This window comes from Salmo salar, chromosome 16 (genome assembly GCF_965601325.2).
Source record: "Salmo salar chromosome 16, fSalSal1, whole genome shotgun sequence".
Lineage (NCBI taxonomy): Eukaryota > Metazoa > Chordata > Actinopteri > Salmoniformes > Salmonidae > Salmo > Salmo salar.
The window spans coordinates 87576020-87595242 of record NC_138306.1 but is presented as its reverse complement, the minus strand read 5'-3'; the positions used below and the strand labels follow the sequence as shown (position 1 = coordinate 87595242).

General features: G+C 43.9%; 3 protein-coding genes across 6 annotated transcripts in view; 2 read left to right on the top strand and 1 right to left on the bottom strand.

The window, feature by feature from the left end:
• Window positions 1-2110: 2110 nt before the first annotated feature.
• Window positions 2111-16386, bottom strand: LOC106574863 (pyridoxal phosphate phosphatase PHOSPHO2). 3 transcript variants are annotated; one of them, XM_045698343.2, is made up of 2 exons: window positions 16276-16386; window positions 2111-4032 (listed from the first exon to the last, which is right to left on the bottom strand). In XM_045698343.2, exon 2 carries the CDS (start codon window positions 4015-4017, stop codon window positions 3286-3288), a length of 732 nt encoding a protein of 243 aa, XP_045554299.1. In that variant the 5' UTR covers window positions 4018-4032; window positions 16276-16386; the 3' UTR covers window positions 2111-3285. The 3 variants fall into 3 exon arrangements, with proteins under 3 accessions (XP_045554299.1, XP_014006457.1, XP_014006456.1); XM_014150982.3 differs by lacking the exon at window positions 16276-16386 and adding an exon at window positions 6265-6907 and having other exon boundaries at window positions 2111-4029; XM_014150981.3 differs by lacking the exon at window positions 16276-16386 and adding an exon at window positions 6265-6903.
• LOC106574862 (synapse-associated protein 1) lies at window positions 7734-14807 on the top strand. 2 transcript variants are annotated; one of them, XM_014150980.3, is made up of 9 exons: window positions 7734-8074; window positions 8253-8371; window positions 8534-8600; window positions 12694-12767; window positions 12926-13065; window positions 13325-13476; window positions 13646-13707; window positions 13855-14005; window positions 14227-14807. In XM_014150980.3, the coding sequence occupies exons 1-9, from the start codon at window positions 7867-7869 to the stop codon at window positions 14352-14354; spliced, it is 1101 nt and encodes a 366-aa protein (XP_014006455.1). In that variant the 5' UTR covers window positions 7734-7866; the 3' UTR covers window positions 14355-14807. The 2 variants fall into 2 exon arrangements, with proteins under 2 accessions (XP_014006455.1, XP_014006454.1); XM_014150979.3 differs by having other exon boundaries at window positions 7737-8074; window positions 13852-14005.
• LOC106574797 (alpha-taxilin) overlaps window positions 16360-19223 on the top strand; it is a 24624-nt gene continuing 21760 nt past the window's right edge. Inside the window, exons 1-4 of the mRNA XM_045698335.2 lie at window positions 16360-16622; window positions 16786-16877; window positions 17245-17415; window positions 17872-18066. Coding sequence (XP_045554291.1) covers window positions 16367-16622; window positions 16786-16877; window positions 17245-17415; window positions 17872-18066 — 714 coding nt within the window. The 5' untranslated portion in view covers window positions 16360-16366. The remainder of the gene's footprint in view (window positions 16623-16785; window positions 16878-17244; window positions 17416-17871; window positions 18067-19223) is intronic.

The following is a 19223-nucleotide window of genomic DNA, read 5'->3' as shown; positions in this document are numbered from 1 at the left end:
ATAGGATGCCACCTTTCCAACAAGTCAGTTTGTCAAATTTCTTCCCCGGTCAACTGTAAGTGCTGTTATTATGAAGTGTAAACGTCTAGGAGCAACAACGGCTCAGCCGGGAAGTGGTAGGCCATACAAGCTCACAGAATGGGACCGGCGAGTCCTGAACATCGTAAAGATTGTCTGTCCTCGGTTGCAACACTCTGCCTCTGAAACTGGCTCTGAAAGCAACGTCAGCAGAAGAACTGTTCGTCAGGAGCTTCATGAAATGGGTTTCCATGGTCGAGCAGCCGTACACAAGCCTAAGATCCCCATGCGCAAGGCCAAGCGTCGGCTAGAGTGGCGTAAAGCTCGCCACCATTGGACTCTGGATCATTGGAAACGCGTTTTCTGGAGTGATGAATCACACTTCACCACCTGGCAGTCCAATGGACGAATCTGGGTTTGGCGGATGCCAAGAGAACGCCAACTGCCCCAATGCACAGTGCCAGCTGTTTGGTGGAGCAGGAATAATGGTCTGGGGCTGTTTTTCATGGTTCGGGCTAGGCACCTTAGTTCCAGTGACGGGAAATCTTAACGCTACAGCATACAATGACATTCTAGATGATTATGTGCTACCAAGTTTTTTGGCAACAGTTTTGGGGAAGGCCCTTTTCTGTTTCATTATGACAATGCCCCCATGCACAAAGCAAGGTCCATACAGAAATGGTTTGTCGAGGTAAATGTGGAAAAACTTGACTGGCCTGCACAGAGCCCTGACCTCAACCCCATCGAACACCTTTGGGATGAATTGGAACGCCGACTGCGAACCAGGCCTAACCGCCCAACATCCGTGCCCAACCTCACTAATGCAAAGGGGGGACCAACTCCATGAGATGTTGGATGAGCGGGTGTCCACATACTTTTGATCATCTAGGGTATTATGTAGCCCTTTGCTGCAGTCAATGACCAAACGTGTCCTCTTTGGCCTCGTGGGTGGAATGTTATTCATATGTTTCATCATTTCATCATTGATAAAGATTATTCCTTTTTTTTAACAGACGAAAATCTCGTGTTTCTATGTCAAACAGTTTTGTTAAATTTCAGTCTTCTGTAATGTATATAAAGTATAATATTGGGATGCAAAATCAAAATGTAATACATTTCAACTCTATATCTGACTTGGTACAGGTGTCTTCTTATGTTAAACCCATAACCATGTGTGTGAGGTGGATACTTTTGATACAAAGTAGATTTGTTTAAGACTACCAAGAAACACTCTGTGACCCTGGTTTAGCCCACTGCAGTAAAAAGTTATATGTGAACATCTCAATATTAAAGCATGCTACAAAACATGCTACAAAGTAAAAACAACATTGAAGATAACTAAATGAGTTTTGAGACACCATAAGCAATCATAGATGATTTTGCCTTTTGGTAGGCTGTCATTATAAATAAGAATTTGTTCTTAACTGACTTGCCTAGATAAATAAAGGTTAAATATAAATTTAAAAAAAGACATACAAATGTTTAATATTAGACTACTACATTCATATAATGGACACAGTCACTCATAAATGGTCTCAGAGGTGTAGCCTACCTTGGAGGTGTATACATAGTCCACCAGAGTCGTCAGCACCTCCACATCTACCCCAGGTAGTCTGATGACACTGTGGGACCTCTCTCTCATATCTGCTGTGAACATGGCTCTGAAGTAGGAACTACGGGAGCATAGAGCCACTTTATGGCAGTGGAAGACCTCCCCTGTAGAGCACTGTAGAGCTATGTCAGTGAACAAGCCTTCTGTGTAGTATTCTCTGAGGGCTTCTAGAACCTCCGTGGGATGGGTTAGGTCACAGAAATCATAGGTGTAGAAGGACTCCGGCGACTCCTGTCCCTTAGATGACATTGTGTTCCTGAAACACGAGACATTAAATATCTTAATGTACCCTTTAAAAATGTATGCCATTGACTTGGCACATCCATGCATTATACATTAGTAATACAGGACATATGACGTTGGACTTCCCTGTCCCTTTACACATCTGGTTATACTGACGTTAAGACACGCTATGGTCTGTAGAATGGAAACCGCAATGGGAATTAGTTTCAACATGACATTTAAATGAATGAAGCTTGATAGAATCAAATTGGGTTTATTGCTAAAACATAAAACATTGCATAATGAACATTGTGCAATACTGTAAGCAGCAACACCTTGCAAAAAACATTAACTGAGCACAGATAGTAAACATACATGGATTTACAATGGATCCAGGGAGTATCTGATCATGTCATCTATTAGTCTTATTTAAACACAATGCAATGCATTCACATAGGCCTACATACACTTGACAGAATACCATTCAATCTAAATAGTCCCGAGTGAAGATCCTTAACACAGCTCACTGAACAATAGCCACACATATACCTGCTCGACATGGTTTACTATCCTGTTGTTAAAGCATTCTGTGTGTTTGGAGCGAGTCAAAAGGCATCACACGCCATCTGTTGTAGATCCTTATTTATACGCAATTCCCTTGTAAACCAACCAATCTAATAAACCCCGGACAGTCCTTTAGAAAAAAACGGACATTCCGCTATTTGGTTTCGTTATCTATTTAGGTTGACGCGGCAGGCGCTCAGCTGATGTGACACAGCGTCTCCGCCGCAGAAAATCTTACCAGCCGCAAATAGCAGCATTCGACCAATCACATTCACCGCGCCTCGTCCTACTATCAGCGTCTTGACAAAACAAGGGACAGACAGAGGGGTATCTTGGGAGGCAGGGAGACGGTGTCACGGTCTACGAAACCGCACCGCTGAAGCAGAAACCGTCAATTTATATAATAACACTCAGAATAGAGCCTAGTAGAGACAACAAATAATTGCACTGGTAATACACTGGACTGTTAATACACTGGACTGGTAATACATTTTTCACATAGATAGTGCCCTAGTAAAAAGTGATGCCAATGTATTTTATTGACTGTACATCCTAGAATATATATTTCATTCTAAACAGTTATAACATGTAATTTACAGGTGTGATTGGTTTTTTCCTTTTCTGTCTAGTGGGTTCTGTATCTCTCTACATTTGCTAAAGACAAAAACAAGCACAAAGATGTACATTCATTTGCATCTGAACCTGAGAGAGTGATGTGATACAATCCCACAGATTTAAAATATGATCTTCAAAAACGTTTCAAACCAGGACAAAGACACAATCACAATCCTTCCCTCCCAAGCATTTGGTACAGTTTTTATCATTGCAAGTACACTTATTTTAGTATGAGACAGAGCTGTACCCTATCCCTACAGAGGAACACATGCTTTCAGTTCCATCAGGATCTCTCTTCCGCTTGTCCATCCTATGACTCTTGGGTTCGATGAACCCTCTCCTTGTTGTGCACTCTGCTTAGAGAGCAGCCTCTCCAAGGTGTAACCCTTTCTAGGAAACACCACATCTCCTTCCCTTAGACTGTTGGAAGGGCAAAGGTCGTTCCCTCCGTCCCCTACATAGAAAGTTCTCTGATAGTCTACCCCTCCCTTCAACTGCCCTGCTAGGAAATCAGCCAGCACTTTCCTCTTACACAGATTGACAGGGCACTGGCTACACTGGTGAGAATGGTAGCATTCTATCTCCATGTATCCACGCTTGTCAAACGTAGCCGGGTTGGTGAAGACTTGGTCAACCGCGGCTTGAACCCCAGCCACTTGCAGTATCCAGTCGATGAACACTGTGTTTGAATCTGAGATAATGATGCAGTCAATGTCGTTCTTGTTACTCACAATGAACGTCAACAGTTCAATCATTCCATCTGTAAACGGTATTGTCTCCATCACACTTCGGATTGTATCTGGGCTGATGTCCTGATCTCCTATATAGGACATGACTCTGCCCATGTACTCTGTCCAGCGTCCCTTCTGGTAGGAGTTCTTGACCAGGTCTGGCAGGCATTGGTCCGGGATACACTGAATGACCCAGGTGTCACTGTTGTCATCCACCAAGGTGTGGTCGAAGTCAAACACCAGCAGAGTCTTCATGATGATTCTCCTCTGCTGCAAAACAGTGTTGGAATAGGTTTGTTAGAAGAGTCATGGACAGGCAGCCAGACACAGAGAGAGAGAGAGAGAGAGAGAGAGAGAGAGAGAGAGAGAGAGAGCGAGAGAGGGGTGAGAGGGGGAGAGAGAGAGAGCTAGGAGAGACACGGACAGGCAGCCAGACACAGAGAGAGAGAGAGAGAGGGAGAGAGAGAGAGAGAGAGAGAGAGAGAGAGAGAGAGAGAGAGAGAGAGAGAGAGAGAGAGCGAGAGAGAGGAGAGAGGGGTGAGAGAGAGAGAGCTAGGAGAGACAGGGACAGGCAGCCAGACACAGAGAGAGAGAGAGAGAGGGAGAGAGAGAAGAGAGAGAGAGAGAGAGAGAGAGAGAGAGAGAGAGAGAGAGAGAGAGAGAGAGAGAGAGAGAGAGAGGATGAGAGAAGGAGAGGGAGGGGGATAGAGAGGGAGAGAGTGAGAGAGAGAGAGAGGATGAGAGAAGGAGAGGGAGGGGGATAGAGAGGGAGAGAGTGAGAGAGAGAGAGAGAGAGAGAGAGAGAGAGAGAGAGGGGTGAGAGGGGGAGAGACAGAGCTAGGAGAGACAGGGACAGGCAGCCAGACACAGAGAGAGAGAGAGAGAGAGAGAGAGAGAGAGAGGATGAGAGAAGGAGAGGGAGGGGGATAGAGAGGGAGAGAGTGAGAGAGAGAGAGAGAGAGAGAGAGAGAGAGAGGGGTGAGAGAGAGAGAGAGAGAGAGAGGATGAGAGAAGGAGAGGGAGGGGGATAGAGAGGGAGAGAGTGAGAGAGAGAGAGAGGATGAGAGAAGGAGAGGGAGGGGGACAGAGAGGGAGAGAGTGAGAGAGAGAGAGAGAGAGAGAGAGAGAGGGGTGAGAGGGGGAGAGACAGAGCTAGGAGAGACAGGGACAGGCAGCCAGACACAGAGAGAGAGAGAGAGAGAGAGAGAGAGAGAGAGAGAGAGAGAGAGGGGTGAGAGGGGGAGAGACAGAGCTAGGAGAGACAGGGAGAGGCAGCCAGACACAGAGAGAGAGAGAGAGAGAGAGAGAGAGAGAGAGAGAGAGAGAGAGAGGGGTGAGAGGGGGAGAGACAGAGCTAGGAGAGACAGGGAGAGGCAGCCAGACACAGAGAGAGAGAGAGAGAGGGAGAGAGAGAGAGAGAGAGGGGTGAGAGGGGGAGAGACAGAGCTAGGAGAGACAGGGAGAGGCAGCCAGACACAGAGAGAGAGAGGGGTGAGAGGGGGAGAGAGGGGTGAGAGGGGGAGAGACAGAGCTAGGAGAGACAGGGAGAGGCAGTGGTGTAAAGTACTTTAGTAAAACACTTTAAAGTACTACTTAAGTCATTTTTTGGGGTATCTGTACTTTACTTTACTATTTATAATTTTGGCAACATTTACATTTACTTCACCACATTCCTAAAGAAAATAATGTACTTTTTACTCCATACATTTTGCCTGACACCCAAAAGTACTCGTTACATTTTGACAGGAAATGGTCCAATTCACACACTTATCAAGAGAACATCCCTGGTCATTCCTACTGCCTCTGATCTGGTGGACTCACTAAATAATATATATATATTTTTAACGGTGTTGTCTGCTTTGCTTAGTATTTTTTTTTAACCTTTATTTAACTAGGCAAGTCAGTTAAGAACAAATTCTTATTTTCAATGACGGCCTAGGAACAGTGGGTTAACTGCCTTGTTCAGGGGCAGAACGACAGATTTTTACCTTGTCAGCTCGGGGATTCGATCTTCCAACCTTTCGGTTATAAGGAATAAGGAATTTGAAATGATTTATACTTTTAATAGTTAAGGATATTTTAGAAATTCCATTTACTTTTGATACTTAAGTATATTTTAAACCAAATAGTTTTAGACCTTTACTCAAGTGGTATTTTACTGGGTGACTTTCACTTTTAATTGAGTAATTTTCTATTAAGGTATCTTTACTTTTACTAAAGTATGACAATTGAGTACTTTTTCCACCACTGGGGAGGGGGCAGGCAGACAGACACTGAACAGGAAGTGAAAAAGGCTAGTGACCAAGCAGTATCTATCTATCTAGCTACTGAATGACTAAGAGTGTTCTTTGGACTGACTGCTGACTAGCTAGGAACTGGCTAGCTAACAGTCAATCTATTACACACCAAGTACAGTAGCTAGCTCATTTTACATCGTTCTAAACAGTACACTGCTTGTCAAATAATCTATTTATTAATGTGTGTATTCACTTAGGATCTTACCCCACACTGTTGTTACACCGTTTACACAAATGTAAATTTAGATGCGTGACATCGCCGGTTGGATCTTAAACACACACTTGAGACATGCCGCGTTCGAAACAACTGGGAACTGGGAACCATTGAGCCACAGAACAATGAGACAAATATTCCTCCGGATGTATAAATGTGAAGCATCCGCTTGGCGTTTCCTCTCACTACCAATTTGGTAGTGAGAGGAAGCCCAGTGGCCAGCAGTGGGAGAAGATGGTACTCGATGGATTTTGGCCGAGATTCTGCACATTTTCTCATCGACTAAACATTTGATCTCAATACAGTTTTCTGTTCCCAAAACTAGAATCTGTTACGAACAGAGTGGACTAAGTTTAGTAGACTTTACCCTTTGCCAAAGTTTTTAAAATCGCGTTGTTTAGAAGGAGTGCGAAGGCGAATTGAGTTATTGCAGAAGTGCACTTGACAGAGTAGGCGTTCCTTAATGGTAATAATAGAATGTCTCTATCTCGTGCTTGGCTCTGCCTACCACCTTGCTTGTTCTGCCCACTAGAGTCATTTGTTCCCGTTTGAAACGACAGGCTGTGGTCTATATTGGTTTAATTATAAAGACGATTTTATTGAGCCGCTCGGACCTCGGAAATCTCCGACTTCCGGAGCGTTCAAGCAGAGACACTTTTGAGGAGATGGAAAACCGTATGAACGCCCAATGTGTTTCTTTGCCCATGCGTCGTCAATGTGCCGCGTGGTGCATTATGGGACAAGGAGAGTTCTCCTTCAAAGAGTGAATGGGAGTTAATTGGGCGCTAGCTCAAAAACCCAACATTAGCAGGAATTTCGTCAAAAAGAAGTACAACACGCAACTATTTTCCAAGACGTGAGATAATTAACTTGTTCTCTGTAAAATCATATAGCTTTGGAATCATGATATTACGTACTTTTGAGGAAAATAGGTACGTTTCTCGACTAATACCCTGACGATTAGCCCAGCAACCGTGTGACGCAGAATGACAACTTGACCGCGATTGGTTGACAGTCTATTCATTGACCAATGGAATTCCTATCTCCTCCTTTCTTTAATATCTCTGGTTCAAGACAACCGCGAGCTCCAGAACAAATCAAGCCCCGACCTAAAGATCACTGACTTCATGATTTGACATCGTTTTTTCTGAGTTCCCAGTTTTGTTGAAAGCACCAATACTTCCTCATTTGTTTCGTATCACTGTCTAACTAACCAATAAAAAGGGACATCACTGTCACCTGTTGGTGTGGAATGAGAAGTAGTGAATAAAATACAACAAAATAAAAAAGTGGGACAGCTTGGATAGTTCTCTGGCAAAGCGGTCAATTTTGTTTCTTCTTAAATAACACACTGTTGTTCGAATCCCACATTAGATCTGATAGCATCTCTCGTTTTGTAACAACATCACTAACATTTCCCAGATGTAACAGCAGGCGGCAGTAATGCGCTCGTTTTGTATTTATTGTGAAAAAAAGAACAAGAATAGCACTGCTTCCTGGTGACGTAAACACAGAACCATGAAGGTACAATTCTAAGCACTTAGTTTACAATCGATTTTCTATCATAGCTACACCCGAAAGACATCGGCGAAAATGTTCAAAGGATGGGGAACGTGGCTGGGTATAGAGAACACCTCGACGACAGAGGAGAGCGAAGTGGCTGACGTTGCTGTGGAGGAGAAAATTGTTCAAGACCAAAATGAAGTAAACAAACAACACGAACCTCCAGCAACAGAAGAACTGGGGCAGGAGGAGGGAGACACCGTCCAACTCATCTCTCAGCAAGCTAAAGGATTCGGTGGTAAGGAAGATTATAGATGGTTTTCATTTATATTCTTGTGAAAAGTGATTAACAGACTAATAATGATTATGTAGGCCTAAGAGACAACAATACATTGTCATTCAAGTTTTGGCAGGCAAACAATGCCATCTGAAGCTGAGAAAGTGATCCAGATTTTATATCCCTGTTACATATACAGGCTTAATATTCAACTTTGCCAGCAATGCCACCAAGAAGATCTCCAACTCTGTGGCAGAGACAGCACACACCATCAAGAAGAGTGTGGAAGAAGGGAACATAGATGGAATTTTTGACAAGGTGCATGGCATGCTCCACTTTCCTGAATTCTGTTTGACAAGGAGGATGTTTTAGTGTAGGTTGCTATATAACACCCTCTCTGGTGTTAGCTCAAAACCTCTGATTTCTTGAAGCTTTGAGGTTTCTCTTGTAACATCACATGCCTGTGTTTCTGTTTTCCAGACTATTTTGGGGGACTTCAAAAAAGAACAGGACAAATTTGTCCAAGAAAAGAAAGCTAAGAAATCAGGTCAGTGTGGAGACATAACATCATACCCACTAGAGATTAGCTTACCTTCCACTCCTTGTACTCTGTGTCCTCAAATCAACATTTGTCACGTGCACAGCAAGGTTATTATTGTTTAGTGTTTTTATATTAGTTTCTATTTCTATTCATTTTCAGATTTTTATTTGACATTCGGTTTAGTTTAAGTTTTCAGATCCACTTGTTACGTTTTTATTTGGTTCATGTTTTATGTTTTCATATTATTTAGTTTTAGTGTTAGGGACAGACAGTAGCCAATGCATGGGAGGCTAGTAGCCTTTTTATGTGTTGTATAGTTGTTTTGATTTTTGAGGATGTCACTTCCTGCCACTGGGGGGGCAGTAATAGGTTTAAAGGAAGACTCAGCGAGATGACGTAGATCAGTGGTTCCCAAACTTTTTATAGTCCCGTACCCCTTCAAACATTCAACCTCCAGCTGCGTACCCCCTCTAGCACCAGGGTCAGTGAACTCTCAAATATTGTTTTTTGCCATCATTGTAAGCCTGCTACACACACACTATATGATACATTTATTAAACATAAGAATGGGTGTGAGTGAGTTTTTGTCACAACCCGACTCGTGGGAAGTGACAAAGAGCTCTTATAGGACCAGGGCACAAATAATAATATAATAATAATAATCAATAATTTTGCTCTTTATTTAACCATCTTACATATAAAACCTTATTTGTTCATCGAAATTGTGAGTAACTCACCACAGGTTAATGAGAAGGGTGTGCTTTAAAGGATGCACATAACTCTGCAATGTTGGGTTGTATTGGAGAGAGCCTTAGTTTTTAACCATTTTCAACACAGTCTGTGCCAGTATTTAGTTTTCATGCTAGTGAGGGCCAAGAATCCACTCTCACATAGGTACGTGGTTGCAAAGGGCATAACAGCACAATTTGCCAAGGCAGGATACTCTGAGCGCAGCCCAATCCAGAAATCTGGCAGTGGCTTCTGATTAAATTACATTTTCACAGAACCGCTTGTTACAATTTCGATGAGGCTCTTGTTCAGATATGGGTAAGTGGACTGGAGGCAGGACATGAAAGGGATAACGAATCCAGTTGTTTGTGTCATCTGTTTTGGGAAAGTACCTGTGTAATTGCGCACCCAGCTCACTCAGGTGCTTCGCTATATGACATTTTACATTGTCCCGTAAGCTTGAGTTCATTTGCACACAAACAAATCATACAATGATGGAAAGACCTGTGTGTTGTCCTTGTTAATGCACACAGAGAAGAGCTCCAACTTCTTAATCATAGCCTCAATTTTGTCCCGCACATTGAATATAGTTGCAGAGAGTTCCCGTAATCCTAGATTCAGATAATTCAGGTGAGAAAAAACATCACCCAGATAGGCCAGTCGTGTGAGAAACTCGTCATCATGCAAGCGGTCAGACAAGTGAAAATGATGGTCAGTAAAGAAAACTCTAAGCTCGTCTCTCAATTAAAAAAATGTGTCAATACTTTGCCCCTTGATAACTAGCGCACTTCTGTATGTTGTAAAAGCGTTGCATGGTCTGAAAAGCGCTGCCCATATCATTGCATATTGCAGAAAATACACGAGAGTTCAGGGGCCTTGCTTTAACAAAGTTAACCATTTTCACTGTAGTGTCCAAAACATATTTCAAGCTGTCAGGCATTCCCTTGGCAGAAAGAGCCTCTCGGTGGATGCTGCAGTGTACCCAAGTGGTGTCGGGAGTAACTGCTTGCACGTGCGTTACCACTCAACTATGTCTCCCTGTCATGGCTTTTGCGCCATCAGTACAGATACCAACACATCTTGACCACCAAAGTCCATTTGATGTCACAAAGCTATGCAGTACTTTACAAATATCCTCTCCTGTTGTCCTGGTTTCCAGTGGTTTGCAGAAGAGGATGTCTTCCTTAATTGACCCCCCATAAACGTAACAGACATATACCAGGAGCTGTGCCAGGCCGCCACGTCTGTTGACTCATCCTGCTGTAGTGCATAGAATTCACTGGCTTGTATGCAAAGCAGTAATTGTTTCAAAACATCTCCTGCCATGGCACTGATGCGTGAAACAGTGTTGTTTGATGAAGACATTGTCTGTATAGTTTTTTTTGGCCTTTTCCCCCAGCAGCAGGAAGAATTAAGTCCTCCACAATAGTACGCCTGTCCTTGCCTGTCCTAGCCACTCGGTAGCTCACCATATAAGACGCTTCTAGCCCCTTCTTATTAATGATATCTGTTGCTTTTATACATGTCTTACTACTCACAAGTCGTCTTAATTCTCGCTCAAAAAAACACCCGCGGCTTATTTTTCAAATTGGCATGTTTTGTTTCTAAATGTCTGCGCAAGAGTGAAGGTTTCATTGAGTTGTGAGATAGTACTTTTGCACATATAACACACTGTGGCTGAGGAAAGGCACTGCTCCCAATATAAGTGAACCCCAAATCAATGTAGTTATTATCATATTTGCGTCTCTTCGATGGTCCAACGACCCTGTCTGTTCGGTGCTTTCCCGGGTAAGGGGCCAAGTAGCTCTTCAGCTGCATCAGATTCACAACTGTCAGTGTCCATGCCAGCTGGTCTAACAACATGTAGAATTACTGATGCTAGCATTGGATGTGCTCGTGGAAGCAGAACAACTTGTGTAGTACTGCTGGTAGTGTGTCTATGGACGCGGGCATTACCTTTTTTAACCATTTATCAATTTTCGAGCAAACGGAATGAGCAGCAGCTACATACGGAGGTTAGTGGAATTCCTACGAGAGAGTAACGGTTAATGTGATAGGATGTTAATTATTTGACATTGTTGTTATTTTGCTGAACACTAGATGGTTTAATTTTATTTTGGGCAGTGAAACGAGGCTACTCGGGCGAGAAAAACTTCACCCATATGTATAGCCCCGTTGGAAAAGATAAATTCACTGTTTAAATGTGTTCAATTCACTGTTCAATTCAACAAAAAATGTTGTTTTTTTTCAAATGTGAACCACGTTTTTATTTGGTGTAGCCCGTTTGGGAATGCCTGACGTAGATCATATGTGTCCAACTCATCACATGGAGGGCCGAGTGTCTGCGGGGTTTCGCTCCTCTCTTGTACTTGATTGATGAATTATGGTCACTGAATTAGTAAGAAACTCCCCTCACCTGGTTGTCTAGGTCTTAATTGAAAGGAAAAACTAAAAGCCTGCAGACACTAGGCCCTCCATGGAATGAGTTTGTCACTCCTGACGTAGATGCACAAAGTAAACAGTAGTAGTGGGTCAATTTCCGCAACAACCAGGAGAGTTGAAACGAGGTTAAAAGTCTGCTGTTTTGGTCCCGTAGCTACCGTGTTGTAGCGGTGTGAAGCGCAGATACTCTGGGAGACGGTGTGAGAGCAGTCTTGCGTCGTGCTCATTTCAGTGGCCGCGTTAGAGCGGATCACTTTTGTTAGTCATTTTGGGGGGGAATTATCCGACTAGCGCCGACATGCCTTATTGTTGGAAAACCACATTAGTGTCTGACTTTTGGCTGTCGCAGATGCACCTACCCCGACTTCACTCCTCGACTTGCGTCTACAGTAATTTGCTTTAGCCTTACCACTCAGTATGGCTACAGCCATTTAAAGTATCATTTCACTATAGCTTTAGTTTTTCTAACGGGTTGGCTAATTATTTTATTTCAGTTTACTAAATAGTTTTCATGATTCGTTTTGGTTAACTATAAGCACGGGACACAACAGGTGTAAACAGTCAAGCTCTTTCTCAACAATGCCTATTCAATATCAAGGTAAAGAAATAGAAAATGGACAAATCCAGAATAGATTCTTAAAAAAAAAAAGAGAGAGAACAGAACAGATGCTAAGTCAGGTCAGGTAACACAATAAATAAAACCCACGGGAGAATGTACTCTACAGGCCAGTACCAGCACCATATCAATGTGCAGGGATACTGGTGATAAATGACAGAGTAGAATGTTAGTCTGGTTGCCAGTCTGGTTGCCAGTCTGTTTAGCTATCTTCAGATGATATACCAGTAAACATGATCATAATTATCCATACATACATACATGCATCCATCCATGGTGGAATTAAAGTGGTTTGTTCTTGTTCCCTTCCAGACGCAGCTGTACCACCATGGGTTGGCTACAGTGAGGAGGAGACCATTCAGCAACAGATCCTGGCTTTGTCTGCTGTTAGTAGCATTTCTAACATTGTCTGTCCACATAGTGCACTTAGAGTTTGTGATTTGATTCCATCCAATTGGATCTCATCACTGTCAGAGTGCATTGTGTTGATTGTACCTTTTCAATTTGATTTAAATTCAACAACTTTATTGATCTGTTATTCCAGGACAGGAGGAACTTCCTGAGAGACCCACCAGCTGGAGTTCAGTTCCAGTTCGACTCTGAGCAGATGTATCCTATCGCCATGGTGATGCTGCAGGAAGATGAGCTACTGAACAGGATGCGCTTCGACCTGGTCCCCAAACAGTCAGCAGACAGCCATTACAAATCTAATGCATTACAAATCCATTACTGCACTTCAACCCAGAGTTATTTACAGATGGAGATTGCAGGCATAAAGTTGGCCTGTTGGCTAATGTTGGTTGATGCCAGTCCTGTCCATTGATAAGCCTCTTAGAACCAGCCAGATTGCTGCGTTCAAATGAAAAAGAATGGTGAGCTATCGCTCAATCAGGCTTAAGTATATGTGTATGTTACTTATATATTCAATGCTCTGTATGTTTAGAGTGAAGGAGGATGTGTTCTGGAGGAACTACTTCTACCGTGTGTCCCTGATAAAGCAGTCGGCCCAGCTCACTGCCCTGGCAGCACAGCAGCAGGCTGTAGACAACAGAGAGGAGCAGAAGACCATCAGCCCGGAGGGTGTCAGCCTCACAGGTACTCTATTCTGTTCTATGGTTGGTCGGAATTCAGTTTGTGTGATCCTGACAAGTCCTTAACTAAAAACATTGCATTGGTGTTATGGGCAAAGCAGAGCAATTGGTGAACTACTGTCAAGCAACAGTTTATAGCCTAACTTCTGTTTCATGTTGTTGTTATCATGCAGAAAATACCATCAGACCAAAAACACCTCCAGTATCCATTAGTGACATTCCCAAGAGTGGAGAGGTGAGTCAATGTTTTGTTTTTCTGAAGAAAAGTCAGTCCCTTTGAATAATTCTGTACATGTCTATATATAGACCACTAAAATACTGTGTAAATATCAAGTCAAATGTATGAAATGGTCTGGATTCTCTTTTAATGTTGTTAAAGCAGGAGGAAGAGGAGAATGAGATCTCCACCAGCCCTGGGGTCTCCGAGTTTGTGAGCGATGCCTTTGACTCCTGTAACATCAACCATGAAGACCTGAGGAAGGAGATGGAACAGCTGGTGCTGGACAAGAAGGAGGACGCTGCAACTCCAGAGGGTCAGTTCTAGAACTATTAGATCATATCTAGAGTAACAAACAACCAGCAAGAACTCCAGAGTTCTATTGGTTGATTTCACTGGAACCTGGAAAGGGCTTGGATTTAATATAATGGCTCAGGTGGTAGAGCTGGATGTTGAATTAGAGGAGAGTGAATGACATGTTTAGCTCTTTTCTCTTCAGTCTGTAGCATTGTTCTCATAATGCTGTTATTTGTTCAGAGGAGACAGCGGACTGGGAGAAGGAACTCCAGGCAGAGTTACAGGAGTATGAGGTAGTGACGGAGGCAGACAACAAAGATGACAACTGGGATAAAGAGATCGAGAAGATGCTTCAGTCGGACGAGTAGAATGATGACCGACCCATCTTGCTTCAGTCTAGTATCTCTGATATGAGAGAGAGCACCATGAAGGATCAGAAACCATGACAGTGTCTAGTCTAGACCATAGAAATAGAATGGTATAGAAATGAAGGGAACCGCTGCATACAAACCATAAACTGTTTGTTTCAGCACACTAGAATGGGTACATCTATGGGGTATATTCTGATCTGGAGGTGGTCAGGTGTTGAAATACTGTATAATATACATGTTCTGTCCGTACAGTTTAGTGGCTGGCTGACATTTTAGCTGTGAACGTTTATGGGCGAGGAGGCAACTGACATATTGCATATTGTTATTTTTTTCTCTTTTCTTTTTCTGGAATTCCTTCACAGTTGGGATGTGTACATCTATCCAAATAATACTTGTTTCTGTGCTTCTCAAATCCTGTTCAGTTTTTCCCTAATAAATATACTTCTTTCCCATTGTCTAAATGTCTTTCCTTGATGAAAAATACAGACAGATTGTAATATCTAAAGGGCTGTATAGGGAAGGGTTTTGTTTTGGTCTTGTTTATGCAACATGACAATAGGGTCAAGCAGCCCCTCCCCGTCATTATAAATTGCGTCACATCATAGCGACGCACTCCGATGCCAGAGACAGGGTCGATTTAAACAGTAAAAACAAACAGGTACAGTGTGGTACTTTTACGCCCTTTTCTGGGTTTCACTGACCCTACATAAATGATGTCTGTATTTCTAAATGATTGTAACATGTTACAGTCAAACAAAAGAGAACGCCAAGTGTTAACACGTTTTATTTACTAAGGAAGTCCATAGCATAGTTTGCCAGTGACAGGTTGTTAGCATAGCATAAGTTAGCACAGTGTGGACTCACGCACCTGCCAAACCCAAACAGTTTGCTAATTATCGCTTGGTGGTATTTGCTTTCTATACTACGTTCAATAATCCATACATCAATCAATACTTGATAGTAACACTTTAGTCCACAATTTTTGTAGAGTTGAATGTCAACGTTGGATTTGTACTCAGCTAACAAGCTAACCTAAAGCTAGCTCGTGTCAACGCTAGCTAGCCTAGCATACCAAAGGTTACTGTGACTAACGTTATAGCTATGCTAACTATATTATTTAGATATGGGGCTCGCTAGCTACATCCATTAGCTTTAGCGTAGCCGATACTTGGCGCAATGTTTTACTTTCAGTATAGCTATTATCTAGGTAGTTAAAGTCACTTGAAATTGTTTGGAGGTTATTAGCTAACACATTGGCTAGCTAGTGCCTGCTAATAATATATCAAAACTAGCCAACGTTAGGTAGCTAGTTTTATTGCCACTACTGTGTGGCAAGTTTACTTGTTTGGGTGTCTAAATTGATTGAACTAACGTACGAGTGTAACTGCAACAGCGGTGTTTAAGCTACATCCTTCACTTGTGGTCAGTCGGATAATTATTTTATCTTCGGTGTCCGGGTTATCTAGATAGTTAACTAAATCAAGGGAATTGAGGAGTTCCTGTGCTGATTTATATGGCGAGTCCTTCTGTTGGTGCTGTTAGTTGAGGATTACCACGTGCTAGACCTATCTTCTTAAAGGATTCCATCCCTTCTTGATTGTTGAGGGAACTGTGGTCCAGTGTTTCATTAATATATTAATAACTATAGTTACTGCCAATGCTACCTAGTTATTAGAATGATCTGAACTTAGTGACCCTTGGTCAGATCAGAGTTAAAGGTGAGGACCTGTCTTGCCTTGCTAGAGTCCAGACCATAGACTAAAACGGAGGACAGCATGTGGTTGCTAACTTGCTGTCTCATTACTGTCAATGTTTACAAGTGTTGTTGAGGCTATTGAAATACGTTACACACCACTGACAAGATCAGTGAATGATCATGAACCGCTTCTGTTAACGAATTGAATCAATGCTTACTCACATGGTCAGGTGTACTCAAATAGTCAGGTGGATACGACCACAGCTATTTCACCGAGTTAACTTTTCCTCTTTTCCAGTTTGGGACCAATATCATGGAGGCCACAGGGTTCTGTGGAATGGAGGTGGCGACTCGGGGGCTAGTGGGGGGATCTGGTAGCAGCTCCCCTCCAGAGCTGGACAGCCCAGGTAGCCAGGAACACCTGGGGATGTTTGAGCTGGTCAGTAGCTGCTGCAGTGAGGAGGTGAGAGGGGAGACTCCAGGGAGAGAGGACTGCCCCCTGGACCCCAACAATGCTGAGCTGGACCCAGGCGGTGGTGGTGGCAAGATCAAGGACCAAAAGGGATTGGGTAGGTTAACACAAGACTGTCGTTTCCTGTCTAAAGCGTGTGAGGTAATATATGGAAACCACTGCATGCTGTCATGGTGATTTTAGCCAAGTTATTGAGAATGTCCCTTCCTCTTCAACCATGACAAGTGGCTGATCTCTTCACTTGTGTTGTTTTGTAACAGGAAAAGAGGTTCTCCTACTGATGCAAGCCCTGACCACACTAGCCTCCCCAGAGGAGAAGCTGGCCGCTTTGTGCAAGAAGTATGCTGATTCGGTAAGAGCTGGAAGCCTCCACATGTCTATGCTGCTTTAAGGGATTATTTTCATGTAAGACTTAACAGTATTTCATAAATTGCAGTGGGCCACTGCTAGTTGATCAGCTAACATGTTCATCCCTGTTTGTTTTGAGTTTGTATGCCCCGGGTTGTATTTATTAGGGCACACCGTAGCAAAACTATTTTGCAACGGAAAGCAAAACGAGAATTTCTAATTACACCAATTCAGTTAGTTTTCTTCCATTTCATGCCTAATGAACACTAACCAGGTCTCATTTGCATCCCTGTTCAAATGGTGTTTTGAGTACTACTATGCCTTTGTGTCCTGTGACAGCTTGATTGATTGATTGATTGATTGATTGACAGCTGGAGGAGAGCCGCAGTATGCAGAAGCAGGTGAAGGTGCTGCAGAAGAAGCAGTCCCAGATGGTCAAAGAGAAGATCCACCTGCAGAGTGAACACAGCAAAGCCATCCTGGCACGCAGCAAGCTGGAGAGCCTCTGTAGGGAACTGCAGAGACACAATAAGACCCTCAAGGTAGGTAGTGAGGAGAGTCTGTCACACAGCAAGTCAGTTAGTGGCTACTGTAAGCCTGTGTACTCATTGAACTACATATAGAATCATAGGATCTCTATGCTTGTATCAAATCACATTTTATACATCACATGCTCTGAATACAACTGGTGTAGACTTTACAGTGAAATGCTTGCTTACGGACCTTTCCCAACGATGCAGAGTTGCAAAACTAAAATGGTAACTAACACGAGGATATAATAGAATCCACCAGAATGGAGCTACATACAGGGAGTACCAGTACCTTTCAGGGTTGGGTTCGATTTGGGTTTAAATTCAGTCAATTCCGGAAGTGTGAACTCTTCATAGAAAATATTTTTTATTCATGAATTACATTTCAATAGAATTCATGAATTGAAAACAGAATTGTCCCTGTTACCATTTTTTTGCGAATTGAACGTTTTGCGTACCTCATGTCAGGATGACAACACGCAACGGTCCAGAGAGTATGAGGAGCGTCGGAAGGAGGCCACCCTTCACTTCCAGATGACGCTGAACCAGATCGAGGTACAGATGGAGCAGCACAACACCCACAACTCCAAGCTGCGCCAGGAGAACATGGAGCTGGCCCAGAAACTCAAGAAGCTCATCAAACAGTACGAGCTCAGGGAGGAGGTAGGAGGACGAGATGTTTACCTCTTTCTACCCTCTGTCTTTGTCTTCACATGCACACACTCTGTCTATTCCTCCCGTTCTCTGTCTCCCCCACCCTCTATCTCTCTCTACCCCACCACCCTCTATCTCTCTCTCTATCCCCCACCCTCTATCTCTCTCTACCCCACCACCCTCTATCTCTCTCTCTATCCCCACCCTCTATCTCTCTCTGTCCCCCCCACCCTCTATCTCTCTCTGTCCCCCCCACCCTCTATCTCTCTCTCTCTACCCCACCACCCTCTATCTCTCTCTCTATCCCCCACCCTCTATCTCTCTCTCTATCCCCCCACCCTCTATCTCTCTCTCTATCCCCCACCCTCTATCTCTCTCTGTCCCCCCCACCCTCTATCTCTCTCTGTCCCCCCCACCCTCTATCTCTCTCTGTCCCCCCCCACCCTCTATCTCTCTCTGTCCCCCCCACCCTCTATCTCTCTCTCTACCCCCCACCCTCTATCTCTCTCTCTACCCCCCACCCTCTATCTCTCTCTCTACCCCCCACCCTCTATCTCTCTCTCTCTACCCCACCACCCTCTATCTCTCTCTCTCTGTCCCCCCCCACCCTCTATCTCTCTCTCTACCCCACCACCCTCTATCTCTCTCTCTGTCCCCCCCACCCTCTATCTCTCTCTGTCCCCCCCACCCTCTATCTCTCTCTGTCCCCCCCACCCTCTATCTCTCTCTGTCCCCCCCACCCTCTATCTCTCTCTGTCCCCCCCACCCTCTATCTATCTCTCTCTGTCCCCCCCACCCTCTATCTATCTCTCTCGGTCCCCCCCACCCTCTATCTCTCTCTCTCTGTCCCCCCCACCCTCTATCTCTCTCTCTCTGTCCCCCCCACCCTCTATCTCTCTCTCTACCCCACCACCCTCTATCTCTCTCTCTACCCCACCACCCTCTATCTCTCTCTCTACCCCACCACCCTCTATCTCTCTCTCTACCCCACCACCCTCTATCTCTCTCTCTACCCCACCACCCTCTATCTCTCTCTCTACCCCACCACCCTCTATCTCTCTCTGTCCCCCCACCCTCTATCTCTCTCTGTCCCCCCACCCTCTATCTCTCTCTGTCCCCCCCACCCTCTATCTCTCTCTGTCCCCCCCACCCTCTATCTCTCTCAG